Here is a 16,029-nt window from a genome sequence, read left to right as displayed (position 1 = left end):
CCCCCCCCCCCCCGCCCCCCAGAAGTGCGGGGAGGCCCAAGGCGCCAGCGGCCCAGGGCACAGCCGCTCACCGGGCGCAGTACCGGTAGGGGGCGCCCTCGATCATTTCCCCTTCAACAGCCCCTCCAGCACCTCCTGCGATCACCTGGCCCCCACTGCCCTCGCCCCTCCTCCCCTCCTCACCCCCAGCTGCCCCTCTGCCCGAGGCCCTCTCACAGGCTGCTTCGCGGCCTCTCCTCTCCCAGGTGTGCAGGCTTCTCGGGGAGGGGAGACCGCGTCTCCTAGTCAACACTAAGCCCCGGCCGCCTGGAGCACGGCCGACACACGGCAAGATGTCCAACAAGCACATTTCCACGGCGAGCACGGGTCCCCTGCACACTGCACAGAGTGGCACGCGCACATCCCCAAGCCAATGGCACCCAAACGCCATGCCTCCCGCGCACACATTCCAGCCTCGTTTTCCTCTAGGGTGCATATAGGAGTTTTAATGCCCAGATGACTACCTCTGGGCAAGACCTATTTTCTTTCATGTTTTTTTCTTTTGTAATTATGTGCATATAAGCCCTATCTTTGAAAGAAAGGAGTCGATCTATCTGTCCCCCAGTGAAGAACCATAAGGTGTCTCTGCAGGGGACGTCATATGCAGGAAACTCCTAGACCAGGGAGGGAGGTCTTGGGTAGGGCACGTGCTTTCATTATAAATTCTTGAGAATTTAACACACGCATTTATTACTTCTCAATAACCAAGTGGTAAGTTCTAAGGGTACCAAGGACGTGAGGATGGGGACAGAGGTGGAAGGGCACCACAGGGGAGCCAGTGCCACCTTATACCACAGAAGGGCGGGAAGAAGCCCAGGACACGGGCGTCCCTCCGAGGTCAAGAGCCTGGAAACCAACACCCAGGGCAGAGGGGAGTAGGCCACGGCCTCCCAAGATGGGCCAAGGGGAGGGGGGACCTGGCGGGGCTGCAGCGAGACCCTGAATGGGGCAAGGCAGCAGGGGACGGAGCTCCAATAGCGGGTCTGTAAGGGTCTACACAGCAGCACCACCCAAAAGCAGCACCACACGGGTCACGAGCACAATCTAACATCTCTAGCTCCCAAGTCAAGACTGTATTCACCCCGATGTACCCAAATACCATCATTTCAACAAGTAAGCAGGACAAAAACAGTATTAATGGGATTGTTTACGCTCCGCTTTGTGCTGTCCTCAGAATCGGCCTCTTACATTCCCACACACAGGGCACCTGTCAGAGAGGAGCCGTGACAACCAGCTTCATGCAGCCGGGGGGAGGCAGCATGGCCCAAGCAGAACAGAGGCGCACAGGGATGGCTACTGAGCTGGGCGGCAGGAGCCCAAGGCCCCCAGACCCTCCGCTGCTCCCTTGCCCTGCTTTTCCGGCCAAAGCGCCCGAAACGGAACGAAAGCAGGCAGGAGAGGCACGCCGGGCTGAGCAGGGGGCCTGCAGCGCGGGCAGGGCGCTCGGGGCCTGCGGCAGATGCGGTGCATCCCGTGTGGACTCCAGGGCAGGCGGATCTGTCCTCACCTCAATGAAAGGCCTTGCGATTTTGGGTGCGATGACTTCTGCGGCAGAAGGTTCCTGAGACAGGACCACAAACTCCTCTGCCTTCACCGGGAAGCCAGCGTCGTCCGTGGGAGAGCACACCTCAAACAGCTCCTGGATGGTGCGCTGCACACGAGATGCAGGTCAGGGTCCGACGGTGGGAACCAGGTCACCGCCTGACCTGAGCGTCCGACCGCATTCCCAGGGAAACCGCCCGGCGAGCCCGCAGCTGCACGTGGTGAACCCACGCGCCCCGTAACCAGGCGGCACCCACGAGGACCACAGCAGTGACAGATACCTGCGTCAGGAACGCCATGGAATAATCGTTGCCCTGAGCGGCTACTTCTCGGATCAGGTCTTTGGTTCCATTCTTCAACAGCTTCTCTTCGATGGAATTGCCACTCACAAGCCTATAAAACACAGGCACACATACACGATGACCGCAGGGCTGCTGGGAAGCAGGATGCCGTGAGCGGACGGAGTGGGGATGCCCGGGCGGGTGCTGGAAGGCTCCGCATGTGCTCAGGGCGTGCCTTCCCACAGTGGCCAAGACCACCTCTCCCGTGTCAGCCCCCTCGCCACACACAGTCCCATGCTTCCGTGACTGGGGTCCCTTTTGTCCTCTTTCCCTGCAGCCTCCACCTAGAAAGTCTCCTGGCTCCCCCAGGGGACCTCACGGGGACCACGTTCCTCCCCCAGTGCGGATGGCTGGCATGCACACTCACACACTCACGTCCACACACAACAGTGCCCTGCATGCTTCTCTGCATTTTGCTTCCTCCCTGAGCGGTGTGCTCCAGGGACCCCCCCCTTCCCCAGTTTCAGTGGCTGCTCCATGGCCAGGGTGCGGCCGTACTCCAAGCACGGGCATTTGCTGGTTCCCACTTCGCACCGTGTAAAGCAGCCACGGCAGCCGCCGGCACCGCGGGGCGGGCCCCGGGAGGTGAGGCTGGGAGCAAAGGACTCGCGCGACCTTCCACTCAGCAGACCTCGATGAATCTCTGTCCTGACAGAGCATCGACCCCACTCCCCACGCAGGGTGGGCGCGGCCTTCGCCAGCAGGGAAGCCAGCGTCGTCCGTGGGAGAGCACACCTCAAACAGCAGCTGCACCCGCTGCAGCCTCCCATCCAGGCACGTGCGAAAGGCCATCACACAGGCGGCCACCGGGCCTCCACCTCCCAGGCCTGTCCAGCCACACATGGTTTGGATTCTCAGGTTCCCCCCCCGGCCCCCGCCTTTCTTGAATGAGGGCTGATTCACCTTTCCTCTCGCCTCGTGAGAGCTTCCGGACCCTCTATCCGCCGGGAGATCACAAACAACGTCCCCAGCCTGCTGTCTGGGCATTAGCTTTGCTATGGGATCTTTCGGAAATCAAAAGTCAAGTTTTCATTTGACTGCAATCAACTGTCGACCTTTCCTTCCTTCGGAGCTTCCTGTCTGGCTAAGGTGACCCCGCTGAGCCACAGACCTTGTTGCTCCACTGTCCCATGCCCACCTCCATACCTACCTGCGGAGCCCTGGGGGTGGCTTTCTGGCTGTGAAGCGGGCACCTGTCTTCCTCACGGTCAGCTCAGTGTCAGCAACACGTACTAAATGAACATGCTCCCGTGAGGCTGGACCCCCCCACCCTGCAGGCTCACACCCGCGCCGTTCACTGCCCCCCTCCTCCCGCACCTCTGCTGCCACCCTTGGTGACGTTCTGTTGGCTGTTATCAGCTTTCACGCCAAGTGCACTTTTTTTTTACGACATTTTTATTTATTTTTAGCAAAGAGAGAGAGTACGGGCGACACAGTGTGAGAGGGGAGGGGCAGAGAGAGAAGAGACAGAACCCGAAGCAGGCTGGAGCTCTGAGCTGTCAGCACAGATGGTGATGCGGGGCTCGAACTCATGAACCGGGAGATCATGACCGGAGTTGAAGTCAGACAGCCAACCACTGAGCCACCCAGGTGCCCTCCAAATGCACTTTAAAACCAACCGACCTTATCCAACCGCATGTGCACACCCATGCACCAACACAGACACAACCCTGGCTCTAGTGAAAACTGCGTTACATTTTCCATTCTGCTTTGGGGAAAGAGTGTTTTTATGCCCAGGTGTTCCCACCTCAGGACACAGCACTGTTCTCCCCTTTCTGGCTCATGACTGCTGCCCAACGATAAAGAAAGGATCACGCAGGAGAACACCACACACTCAACACACACAGTGCGCAGGGCTTACGTTTGCCAGCACGGAGACACACTCACAATGCCCGTGAGAGAACGGGATTAACAAAGAAGACGGCTAGCAAGAGCCATGTTAAAACATTACAAAGATGACGGAGAAACAACCGCCAAAATGCTACCAGCTCTCTCTCTGTGGGATGTCACCTAGAAAGGCTTTGTCTGCTCACGGGGTCTCAGGAGGATGACACCGTGACTTGACATCCACCTCGAGGGGGCTCTGCTCCCGTGCCAGCGGTGAAGGTTACACACACAGGCTGGGGCTCGAGTCCTGGGCCAGTTGCCTCCACAGAGTGCACACTGGGGCTCGTTGCTCTCCCAGCCCGCTGGTGCCACGCACACGCCGACATCACGTACAGGCCGACACTGTGGGCACGGGCCGGCATTGCGGGCACAGGCAGACACCACACACAGGCCGACACCGCGTACAGGCGCACACTGTGACACCACGGGCACAGGCCAACACCGAGGGCACAGGCGGACACCGTGGGCACAGGCGGACACCACGCACAGGCCGACACCGCGGGCACAGGCGGACACCACTCACAGGCTGACACCGCGGGCACAGGCAGACACCGCGCACAGGCCAACACAGTGTACAGGCCGACACCACAGCTCAGGATAAGCAACAGAACGTAGGCTCCCTGTCACTACAATAAATACTTCTGGAAGTTTAGAAATACAGAGCAGAGCTTTCTCTGTTTCCCTCTGCTCCAGGTTTGGCCAGTTAGAACTCGTGTTTGAAAGTAAGGAATGCAGGTTTGAGTTCTTTCTGCAGCCGTCCTCAGAAGACACTCCTGACGGCAACTGAGACGCAGCCCCTCCCGAAGAGGCGCACTGAGAGTGGACAGCGCACACAGCGCACTATGTCTAAGCAGCTAACTCCAGCACAGTCTCAAGCAAAGGAATTACAAACTGAGCAAACGGGCATAAAGAAAACCAAGCAGCAAAAACAGAAAAGTGCCTCAGAAAAAATAAGGGGCTCTGGGGTGGTTCAGCCAGTAGAGCATCCGACTCCCGGATCCCAGCTCAGGTCATCGGCCCGGGGTCGGGACGTGGAGCCTGCTTAGGTTCCTCTCTCCCTCCCTCCCTCTCCCTGCCCCCCCCGCTTGCGCATGCCCAAGCTGTCTCAAAATACACTAAGTTAATAGAAAAAACAAACGCCACAGCAGCAACACGGGGCGTGGGCTGCAGTGCACGCTCGCACTCCACACGGTGCTTCTGCTCCCACGCATCCCGCGCCCAGGGCGTGGCCACTGCTCGTGGAAACCACCGTCCTCACCTGTATATGTGGACGTCCTTGCGCCTCCCGATCCTCTCACACCACTCCTGGGCCTTGGCGTCCATCACAGGGTTCAGGTCATTGTCGTAGAACACCACAGCGTCGGCCTCCACCAGGCTTACCCCTGTGGCGCGGCTGTGAGTCGACAGAATGGCACAGAAAATCCGCCGGTCCCTGTTGAAACTCCTCATCAGTTCCTGAGATGAAGTAAGATGCTCGGGTTAGCCCCCTTGGCACACGCTGGACGCCATGGGCGCACGGCCACTGACCAGCTAGACACACACATCCGGTGGTCCCGGCTCCTGCGCGCGTGCCCGCAGGCACCCGATCACACCCCACTCCACACGCTCCGCGCAGGACGCCAAGCCTCACTTACAAAAAGGAAGATGTCAGACTCCCTCTGACAGGCACTGTCAGCTCAACCCGCAGGCCCCACGAGAACACAGAGTCTTCCCGGGGAGGGAGGTGTGCTCGCTCCTGTACCCTCAGGCAATGCCGGGGCGCTTCGCGGCAAAAGGCCCCGGAGTAAGGCTGAGGGATCGGGGAGTCAGGCCAGGAGGGAGGCTCTGGGCCTCCCTGGGCACTGCCCTCCACAGTGATCTCGGCACCACACACCATCACAGGGCCCCTCTTCTTCCCGGAGAGTCCGCCTGGGGCCTGCTGTGTCACTGCCCTAAAATCCTCTTAGTCAACACCGTGCCGTGCCGCCTTCCAGGCCCTCCCACTGAGTGTGCACGCGGGTGGAAAGCCCCACGTGCACAGGATCACACGAAGAGGCTGACACGGTCCACAGTCTGGTGGCGGGCTTCTGGCGCTCGGGACTGTTCTCCTGTGCTACCGACTCCTGTTCCAAATGCCCTGACGACGACCTTGTAGTCCAGCCCATGGACACTCGGGACAGCGTGCTCATGATGCCACCAAGCACCACAGCACAAAACCCGCTGACCCGTCGCACGGCTGGACGAGCGTGTCGCTCCTGAGGGGAGTGAGGCGCCAAAGGGGCTCAGCCCCCCACGCAGAAGTACTCGGGCAGGTGTGTGCCCACACACGAGGCCCATGGTCCACACCGCCAACCTGTCTCCTACGAAGCCGTGTGGCCTCGCGCCGGCTGGGAGCACATCAGCATGCCCGTCTCGCTGCGCCGACCAAAGCAACGCATGCTCAGCTGGCCTGACGAGTCATGGAGGGGCGCCCCGAGTCAGGCCTGTGCCCACGCCTGCGCGCCCCGCGGCGTCCCGAAGCTCGCCGTCCTGACTCGGAGCCAGCCAGCCAACCATACACAGCCCGGGGTGTGCGAGCTGAAGACTTACTAGCGGGCCCGGCGCTCAGGAACCAGGGCAGAAACCAGCGAGCCCAGTTACCAACGCTGACGCGTCTGCTCCAACAAAGAAAACCTTTTCTCCCTTACCTGCCGCTGCTCGCTGTTGGCGTTTTCGTCGATTCTGATGTAGGTGAGATAATGGAAGTTCAAGAACATTTCCAAAATGTCCAACATGAGAACCATCTGCGACAAGATCAGCACTCGCCGTCCTTCCGACTTCAGCTTCTGCAGGAGGACAGCTAGGGCTTCCAGCTTGCCTGCGAAGGACAACGTGGGGGCGCTCGCAGCCCGAGGCAGGGACAGCCGGCCTCAGGACCGGCGCAGGCTCGCCCCGCGGCTCGAGGCGGGGGAGCGTCCGACTCCTGATTTCGGCTCGGCTCAGGTCATGACCTCAGGTTGGTGAGATCAGGCCCCACGTTCGACTCTGCACTGAGGTGGAGCCTGCTTGAGTCTGTCTGTCTGTCTCCCCGCCCCTCCACCCCCCACCCTCTTCCACTCACTCACACGTGCTCTTAAAATAAATGAAAACAAAGAAGAGGAGCCGTGCAAATGGGAGCCTCTGTCGTACCCGAGTCGAACTGGACCAGTCTGAGCTCAGGAAAGCGCAGCGAGCGCAGGGCCGTGACCCGCTGCAGCTGCTGTGCGTAGGGGGCCGTGTGCTCTCGCAGGCGGTGCCTCAAGGTCTGCATCCTGTGGCTGTAGAGGGACGGCGGCCTCGCCACCCACAAGGACGGGGGCGCGGCCACCACCGGGGGGATCACACACACCACCCTGAGAAGCAGAAAGTACACGCGTCACACATGCTGTCCACAGCACCCCCGCCACGCAGCACCTGTCCCAGGAAGCAAAGGCTCAAGAAGGAAGCGGGTGGAATCTTCTAACAGTGGAGTTGCAGGTGAAGCCAGAGCGCCTAATTATAGTCCCCAGGGGGGTGACATGACTGCTGGCCCACACCACCCGCCACACCAACCATGGGAGTGGGTCCCACCAGTGCTGGTCAACGAGGGCCCCAGATGGGGACAAGCAGCAGGGCACCCTGAGGTCGCAGGAGCAGGCACAGAGACGGCCTGTTCTCGGTGAAGTCCGTGTCTCCTTAGGGGGCCTGGGGAGACAGCTTCCACGTCTCCCGGATGGTCTGGGGGGTGGGGGGTACGAGAGCCCCCAGGAGGGAAGCCAGGCACAGCAGGAAAAGGCCCTCCAGAGAGCAGCCCCCAGCCACCCCTCCGACCTCGGGAAGCAACCTGCGCCCGAAGGGCCTCACTCCGAGGTCGGCTCCAGCCAGGTTTCTCGGACTTGCCACCAACCATGTAGAAGCAATAACGCCATCTGTCACCAAAGCTCTGACAGACAAAATCAAAGAACTGAACCAACAGAGGGCAGTTCCACGTTCATCGGTCAGAGGAGCCCACACGGCCACCACGGCTGCTCTTCCCACCAGACCTGCAGCCTCAGGGAACAAGCGGCAGCCGGACCCGAGGCCGGCGCAGAGGCGCAGTGGAGCCCGTGCAGGGCCGACCGAGAACGAGGCTGGAGCCAGCGCAAGTCTGGCTGTAACGCCACGGGGATGACGCAGACGCCAATGTGCCGATGGGGGTGACGGAGGCCCCAACAGAGGCCGGGACGGTCACCTCAGCACTCCCAGTGCAGCAAAAGCTTCCCGCGACAACGGGGCTGCGACAAGCAACAGCCACGCGCAAACACACCACGTGTTTCCTAACGGTGTTCACGGTCATCCCCGTTCCTGCAACCAAAACACCCAAGACCACCAGCAACCCGTGGGCACACTCGATCCAGCCTCTGAACCGAGTAACTTACAGACAGGACAGGGAACGAAGCAACACGTCCAGTCACAACCCGGGGAACCAGTCGGCAAATCCGGAGTGTATGCAGTCCTACGGGGCAAAGCCCACTCTCCTCAACCAAGACACCGCGAGGGGCGAAGACGGGCGGGCAGCGGAGCCTGATTAGCAGCCACACGGCAGAGATGAGCCGGCCGCTCTGCACCTCCCTGGCAGGGTTCGGACGTCAGCCACAGAAACAGACTCCATAGGACAACCAAAACCATGACTGCTGAGCAGACACGTGATCACATCGGAACCGGCTGCTTTTTTAGCTGATAACGGCATGACGATCACGCTTCTTTCAGAGCGTGACAAAATTGTGTTTGTCTGGAACCTGTTCCAGAACAGTCTTGCTCTGGGGCCATAAACAGGTGACCCAAGACTGGGCATGCGCTAGAGCTGCTGAGGACGGTCTCAGGAGCACCAGCACGCCATGTTCTTCTGCTCACGTGCATCCGAAGACCTTCCACGACATAGGACTTGGGGGGGGGGGGCCTGAATCTAGACATGGACCTGGTCCCTGCAGGAGGATGCAGGGGGAGCCGGGTGACTGCGGCCGGCCAGGACTTTTCAGGTCCAACCCCAAAGGCATGACCACGAGAGGACAGACAGCTGGGCTCCACTAGGACCAAACACTTCCACCCCGTGAGAGCTGGCGTCCCGAGGAGAGGAGTCAGAGACAAGAAGAAAATGCTCGTGAGACACACGGCTGACGAAGGACTGTCACCTTAACACACACCACTCTGGAAAGAGGCTCCATGTCGCACACCCCCAGGCACGTGCCGATCACGGCTGCTGGGAGCCGCCGCGCACGCCTGCGGAGAGTGGCGAGGACGGGGGCGGCGGGCGGGACGGGGCAGCAGACTGAACATGTGCCCGTTGGAGAGCCTGAGCCGCAGGCTTCTGGGTATTTTGTCACACGGAGTGAAAATGCACGCTCACACGGAGACCCGTGCCTGGTCGTCTACAGCAGCCGCCCTGGCAGCTGCGGGGACAAGACGTTCCCCGGGAGGTGGCGGACAGGTGCCCTCAGACAGCAGAGATTAGCGGGAGCTATGAAGAAATGGCTGTCAAGCCACAAAACGCAGAGGAAGAACCTCAGCGGCACCTCGCTGAGAGAAAGCCACCGGAAGAGGCCACACGCGGACGGTTCTGACGGCGCGACATCAGGGAAAAGGCACAGCTGCAGGGTTGCCAGGGCTCCGAGGGGAGGGGTGAACAGGCAGGGCACAGGACATTTCAGGGCAGGGAGACTGCTTGCTGTGCCTGCCCGAGCCAGGCCGCAGGAGCGCCGCGGTGTCCCCACTGGGCAGGCGGGGTCGCCGTGAGGCCTGCGTTTGGCCACGTGCAGAGTGGGAAGACGACTCGCGCTCGGGCTGGATGGGACACACGCTCAAAGCAGGGAAAGGGACTCAAAGAGGCCGAGCCTCCCGGTGGAGCACAGAGGAAGGGGAGGCGCAGGCTGGGGGCAGGGGCCGAGCGCACAGCACCTGGATGGCTGTGTTCTCTCCTAGAGTTTGCTTCGGAGTTTCATTCTCAAACACATGTGTCCCATGAGCAAAGTCATGTTTTCCATGTGATTTTCCAATAAAATGTTACCGAAGGGAGCGAGACAGAGAAAGCCCTCGCCACCAGTGGACGGTCCCTCACGGCCACCTGAACGCTGCCCTGGCGACAGGCCTGGTGCCCGAGGGAGGAGAGAGCGCCCTTCCTGGAAGATGAAGAGACTCTTCCGAGGGAACAAGCACCCAGGAAAGGAGGACACAGATGCCGGGGGCACCCGGGGAGCAGAGCGCCCGTGCACACCGAGGACCCCACCTGTCGATGACGTCCTGCAGGCAGGCCTGCCGTTGGGTCAGTGTCAATATCAGGCCCCTCTGACTGGGTGAGAGTGAAGAGTGACTGCAGACTGGCCAGGCCCCCTTCTGGTGACCACTGTCCGGACCCCCGAGCCAGGGGGTCTGGTCTGGGCCGACCACAGAACAAATCCGCAACAAATCTCTGCCGTAGACGGGAGCTCGGGAGCAGCGGCGCTCGTTGACAAAGTAGATCTGGTCCAGTCGCTCTTTCAAAAGTCTGGTCTTCTCCTCCTTTGTGGGAAACAGGGAGGAGACCGCTACTGGAGCGCAGCAGAGCCTGAGCCCGGCCCCGCCCCGCCCTGCGGCGTCCCTCACGCCCGGCACCCTCAGAGACGCCCACGGCCCGTTCCACAGCGAAACGTGGCAGCGAGGAGGGAGAGCAAAGCGGCGCTTCTCCCCAGACGTGGCGAGCGTTTCCAACGCGCAGGAGACAGAGGAACAGGAAAAACGTGGAACAGGATTTCTGGAATCATGAAACCCAGGCTCGTCTATTATGAACCGTGTTTTTAAAATCAAGTTCTGGAATTCGGAGACGACGTGCTTTTCAAAGGCCTGTACGTCGCCACTGTTAAATGTACAACCTCCACCCCCTCCCTGCCCCAAGCTGCTTCTGAAAGACCACTTCCGCGTGTGAAGGAGTCGCCCGCGGGCACCTCTGCGGCACTGGGGGTCACTCCACCATACCTGGGTCGGCCCTCCGATGGGAGAAGCCGGTTTGGAGGCCATTCCAGGGTCTCCTGCAGACAGGGGGTTGGCCGCCACTCGCCCAGGCACACCAACTGCAAAGGCAAGAGGGGTGGGGCGGAAAACACGCACCTTGACACCCCACCCCCCGCGTGCTGCCCAGAAGGGAGCCAGCGACACCCTCACTCTCCAAACCCAGGCGGATGGGTCTGCGCCCCACCAGCCCCCCGCTGTCAGCCAGGTCGTGAGGTCCATCCTGACAGGGACTTCGCATGGGGAGGGGGCAGCACTGAGGACTGAGAGAGACCTGGGGTAAGACAGCCACACTGGGGCGCCTGGAGGGCTCCGTCAGCTAAGCATCTGACTGTGGCTCAGGTCATGATCTCACGGTTTGTGGGTTCAAGCCCTGCATCAGGCTCTGTGCTGACAGCGCAGAGCCTGGATTGGCTTCAGAGTCTGTGTCTCCCTCTCTCTGCCCCTCCCCCGCTCATGCTCAGTCTCCCTCTCTCTCAAATACGGATAATAATAAAACCTTTAAAAAAATTTTAAAAAGCTATTTGCAACTACGTGGACAGAACTAGAGAGCATTATGCTAAGCAAAACTAGTCACTTGTTCAAGGACTTTAAGATACAGAACAGATGAACATGAAGAGCAGGAAGCAAAAATAACATAAAAACAGGGGGGACGACAAAACATGAGACTCTTGAATCTGCTGAACAGACAGGGTTAACTGGAGGGGTGTGGGGGGTGGGGATGGGCCAAATGGGTAAGGGGCACTATGGAACCTACACCTGAAGAAATCATTGTTGCACTATACGCTAACTTGGATGTAATAAAAAAATAAAATAAAATTTAAAAATTAAAAAAAAAAAAAAAGACAACCACGTCAGGGGACACGGCAGGGGTGTCAAGTGATCAGAATCCAGGGGCAGGCGCCGGGCACAGGAGTGTGGTGGGGGTGACTGCCCTGTGGGGACAGGTGCCAGGAGCAGGTTTCAGATGGTGAGGGAGGCTGGGAAACAGCACCAGCCACAGGTAGGGACACGGGGCACAGGGGGTGCCCCAGCCCCAAGGCCTCCTCCAGACCCCACTACAGGGCCTGCCGATAAGCGGGCACAGAAACACAGAGACCAGGACCTCAGGTCAGGAGGGGTCCCCGGCGGACCACCTGCTCAGACTCCTGAGACCAAAGGAGGACGGGTACGTCCAGGATGGCAGGACCCTGGGGTGGGGGTGGGGGGAAGCAGGCCAAGGACAGGCGAGACGGACAAGGGCCCAAATTCTGGCCCATCACCAGTCTCAGGGGAAATTCAAGCATGGTCACTAAATGTATTTGTAGCACTAACAGGCAAAATGTCTCATGATTCCAAGCCTCTCATTAGAAAAGAGAAAAGTTGAGGTAAGTGGAGATTAGTTATATTCAACAGATACCTTTGAGGGAAATGAGCAAGAACACAAGCCAGGCTACTAGCGGCCTGCCTGTGGCATGGGCAGGCGTCACGGACACCGTCCGGTTGCCCCGCGCACAGTCACGCAGACCACGGACAACGGATGCCCCCAAGTCACACAGAAGGAAGTCTCCCTGCTCACAGCACTCTACCTGGCGGCGTCACGGGCGCAGGGCCGGGGCCGCTGGCCGGGGGCTTGCTTCCCAGGGCGTTGAGGGCGCCCGCCTGAGACACGGTCTGCATCACCACGGGGCCGGGAGGCCGCAGGTAGGACTGGCCGGGTGCGGACACAATCTGGAGGACGCTGCCTGCAATCACACGTGCACGGGAGGCGTCAGTCACGGTCTGTGCAGGCCTCTCCCTCCCAGCTACACTTACCTCCAAGTGTACAGGAACAAATGCAGCAACAAACTGAAAATCCAACATCAAATTTACTCCAACAAGGCAATGCAAGGTTCAGTTACTTGGGAAAAATTGAGCATATTTCATTTACAATGAATGAAAACCAGAAGGAACAAAGTTACTTTTGCTTAACATCAAGAAAATGCTTCTCTAGGAGCGCCTGGGGGGCTCAGTGGGTTAAGGGACCGACTTCGGCTCAGATCATGATCTCACAGTTTGTGGGTTCGAGCCCTATATCAGGCTCTGTGCTGACAGCTCAGAGTCTGGAGCCTGCTTGCGATTCTGTGTCTCCCTCTCTGTCCACCCCTCGCCCCCCCGCTCTATTTCTGTCTCAGTAATAAACGAACATTAAAAGAAGAAAGGAAAAAAACAAATGCTTCTCTAATCTAATCTTGGCAGTTCCTGACTCGAGGCACGGCAAGGGCACCTGTGAAGGGGTCACGCCAGCCCAAAGCCCCAGGCCGCCCTCGGGGAAGTCCCATCCCCTGGACCACATGCTGCTGCACACCAGTCCAAAAAGTGTGCCGTGACACAGCTAAAGACAGTGGCTGGCCTGAACGCCGCCACGCCCGGCCACCTGCGTGATAGCGTCTCTCTGACGTCTTTTACTCGGGAGGAAGGTCCCCACGCTGTGCTTCAACAGGCCTTGCCCTTCTGGCCAAAAAACTGAAGGAACAGGGAATGAAGCCAAATTAAGTGGCATCTCTGCTGCAGGCCTTCTGGGGCCTCCATTCTGCCAACAGAGCGGCCCAAGCCCTGGCTGACCAGTGCCACACACACCTTGTCCCAGGGAGGCCACGGCAGGCACCACCTGTGGCCGGGACCCACAGGCAAGGGGGACTCAGACCCTGAGCTGCTGCCCCAGGTCATTTTGGGCTGATCCTCTGGTGCTCCTCACACTACCCCCGCGTCCTCTGCCCACAGCAGTTACTGGAGGAACGCGTCCTGCTCCGACAAAGACCTAGGGGACTATGGTCTGGGGGTCAATGCTGCAAAACCTGTGTGTGATAGAACGTAACTTCTACATCAACGGCTAGTTCTTCGGTGGTATCAGCACAATTTATTTCACAATGTATTTCACTCTAAAATTAGAAAGTAACAATTATTTCTATTTTAATTTTTAAAATGGGGAATATTTGGAGCACCTGGCTGGCTAGTCAGTAGAGCAAACAACACTCAATCTCAGGGTCGTGAGCTCAAGCCCCACATTGAGTGTAGACCTTACTTTAAAAAGCAGTAATGTGAAAGTAGAAGTAAACAAATGAAAAGGGAACATTTCCAAGGAGTATAACAACCCCCCTCCCCAAACCAGTATCAGCGACGGAGCGTGCCTCAACCCCAGGCGGCACGTGCTTTGGTGTGAGCCAGCCAGTGCCCGGAACAGCCCGCAGGGGACACCTCGCCAAGGCCATGGCCGCTGCGGGCCGGAGCTCCCGCGGGTCCCGGGGGGGGGGGGGGGCGCCCCGCTGTGTGGTCACTGCCGGCGGCTGGCCCTCACCTTGCAGCTGCAGCGGCTGGCCGGCTGTGAGCTGCCGCAGCTGGCTATGCGACAGCGTGAACTTGTTCCCTTGGAACTGCAGCGTCACAGGGGTCTCCGGCTGGGCGACTCGGCTCTGCGGCCCCGCCAGGGAGGCCAGCTGTGCAATTTTGACCACCTCCCCGCCTGCGGAAATGCAGAGGAAAAGGGGATTAAAGCCTCTGGGAAACCTGCACCTCTTCCACTGATGACTGTGTGTCGCCTAAAAGGACCATCGGTGGTAAACTAAAGTGTCACAGAAACGTTTCTTAAATATTGTTTTCTAACTTCCAGAAAATATTTACTTTTATAAAAAACAAAATTAGTATTAATGTTGGATTTCAACGGCTAACTTATTTAATTATAACGGATAGAGATTTTAGATGATCAAATATTAATAGACTGAACCACTAAAAAACGTTTTACTTTTCTCTCCAGCCAATAAAATAGCAGCAAACATCAAATCCAGAAGAAATCTACTCATAAAACACTTTGAAACTCTAATGTCGAGCGCTTCAAAGAACTTTGAAAATGTGAAGAAGTATGTGTCCAATTCAGTTCACAGAGGCACACAAGACTACACCCCTGCAGGAGTGGGAGGACAGGCACCTAGCTCCCAGGACGCCCACGTCTGCGCAACTGGGGTGCGGCCGAGTACATACACACACCCCGCACAAACGCAGCGTTAAGGTATAAAGCTTCCCGCTCGCTTGAACTAGACTGTAGGATTCGATCCAGAACGGTGACTAACAAATGTCAGACTCGACACGGGTTAAAACAAAGGCCCTGAAAACGTAACTCAGACGGAGCCCCGTGCACCCGGCCCTGGGAGGTGCTGCCCTTGGGCTGTGAGTGCGGGGCGCACGGGGCTCCGACCCCCGGGGGTGGGTAACAGTCACTGAACATTGCCCCCGAGGAAGCCCAGGGTGGAGTGATTAGTGACACCACACAGAGAACAGGGAGCGAAGGCTAGGAGAACGCCCAAGGACACTCCCCCGGAAGCTGCGAAGAGGAGGATGACAGGAGGAGGCGCAGAGAAGCGCGTGTGGACGGGACACCCCAGCCCCGCCCCGGCCCCGCCCCGCGCAGCGAGCGAAGGGCGGCGGTCACTCTGCCCCGGCTCAGCACCTGCGGCCCAGCCCCCCGCACGCCTGTCTCCAGCAGACAGAGTCACTCGGCGGCCCGCCAGGACGCCACTCTCTGCGCTGGCAGAGGAAGCGAGGCCCGTCGTGAGGACCGGCTGGACTTGGGGCCTCCTCACGACATGCCCCCCACAGGTTCCCGGAGAGGCCTCCACACCGGCCGCACCCACAGACCAAGGACTCCCGGGGCATCTGAGGAGCGAGGATGCTTACGACCGTCTCAGCAAGGACATGTCCCACAGCACAGCGAGCAGGGGCACGTGCACGATTTGCAAATAGGCTAATGACGCTCATCACAGTAAGAAGCTCTAAAGAAATTAAATGCCATGGTGACGCCCTAACCACCAGTAACTCACGCCAGGCTTCACCGTGACACCGGGCGAGAGTAAACCAGCCTGGAGGGCGGCAACGGCCCCCTCGCTCCCCGGGGCGGGCAGGCGGAGCCGCCGGCACAGCACAGAGCATGCGCGTGGGAGGAAAGCAGAGTGACGCCCGTGGGGGCGGGCGGGCGAGAGGACAGAGGCGGCCCCTCGGACGCGGGCCCTGCACACGCAGGGCCGGAAACGACAGTGTGGCAAGAAAGGCAGCGCCCGGGCACGGGGCCAGTGAGACAGAGGGGACAGCAAGGCTCCTGACAGACGCTGGGCGGACGTGGCGGGCGGGAGGGGCGAGGCCACTTACTGGGCAGGCGCGCCTGGGCCTGCGACGTGAGCACCAGCCCCGGCGGCAGCGCGCTCTGCCCGGCCGG

General features: G+C 59.5%; 1 protein-coding gene and 1 non-coding gene across 2 annotated transcripts in view; both read right to left on the bottom strand.

Annotated features, from left to right (window-relative positions):
* Nucleotides 1-16,029, bottom strand: part of EP400 (E1A binding protein p400) — a 92,112-nt gene that overhangs the window by 24,362 nt on the left and 51,721 nt on the right. The window contains exons 26-35 of the mRNA XM_029921638.1: nucleotides 15,963-16,028; nucleotides 14,122-14,286; nucleotides 12,374-12,529; nucleotides 10,773-10,867; nucleotides 10,048-10,319; nucleotides 6,957-7,159; nucleotides 6,476-6,645; nucleotides 5,068-5,264; nucleotides 1,863-1,974; nucleotides 1,547-1,690 (exon numbers count right to left, since the gene is read on the bottom strand). Coding sequence (XP_029777498.1) covers nucleotides 1,547-1,690; nucleotides 1,863-1,974; nucleotides 5,068-5,264; nucleotides 6,476-6,645; nucleotides 6,957-7,159; nucleotides 10,048-10,319; nucleotides 10,773-10,867; nucleotides 12,374-12,529; nucleotides 14,122-14,286; nucleotides 15,963-16,028 — 1,580 coding nt within the window. The remainder of the gene's footprint in view (nucleotides 1-1,546; nucleotides 1,691-1,862; nucleotides 1,975-5,067; nucleotides 5,265-6,475; nucleotides 6,646-6,956; nucleotides 7,160-10,047; nucleotides 10,320-10,772; nucleotides 10,868-12,373; nucleotides 12,530-14,121; nucleotides 14,287-15,962; nucleotide 16,029) is intronic.
* On the bottom strand, nucleotides 5,477-5,607 carry LOC115278583. The gene has a single exon (XR_003902987.1). It is a non-coding gene; the product is annotated as a small nucleolar RNA SNORA49 (small nucleolar RNA).

This window comes from Suricata suricatta, chromosome 14 (assembly GCF_006229205.1).
Source record: "Suricata suricatta isolate VVHF042 chromosome 14, meerkat_22Aug2017_6uvM2_HiC, whole genome shotgun sequence".
In the NCBI taxonomy this organism is placed as follows: domain Eukaryota; kingdom Metazoa; phylum Chordata; class Mammalia; order Carnivora; family Herpestidae; genus Suricata; species Suricata suricatta.
The sequence above is the reverse complement of the archived record's forward strand: the minus strand, read 5'-3'. Positions and strand labels throughout refer to the sequence as shown.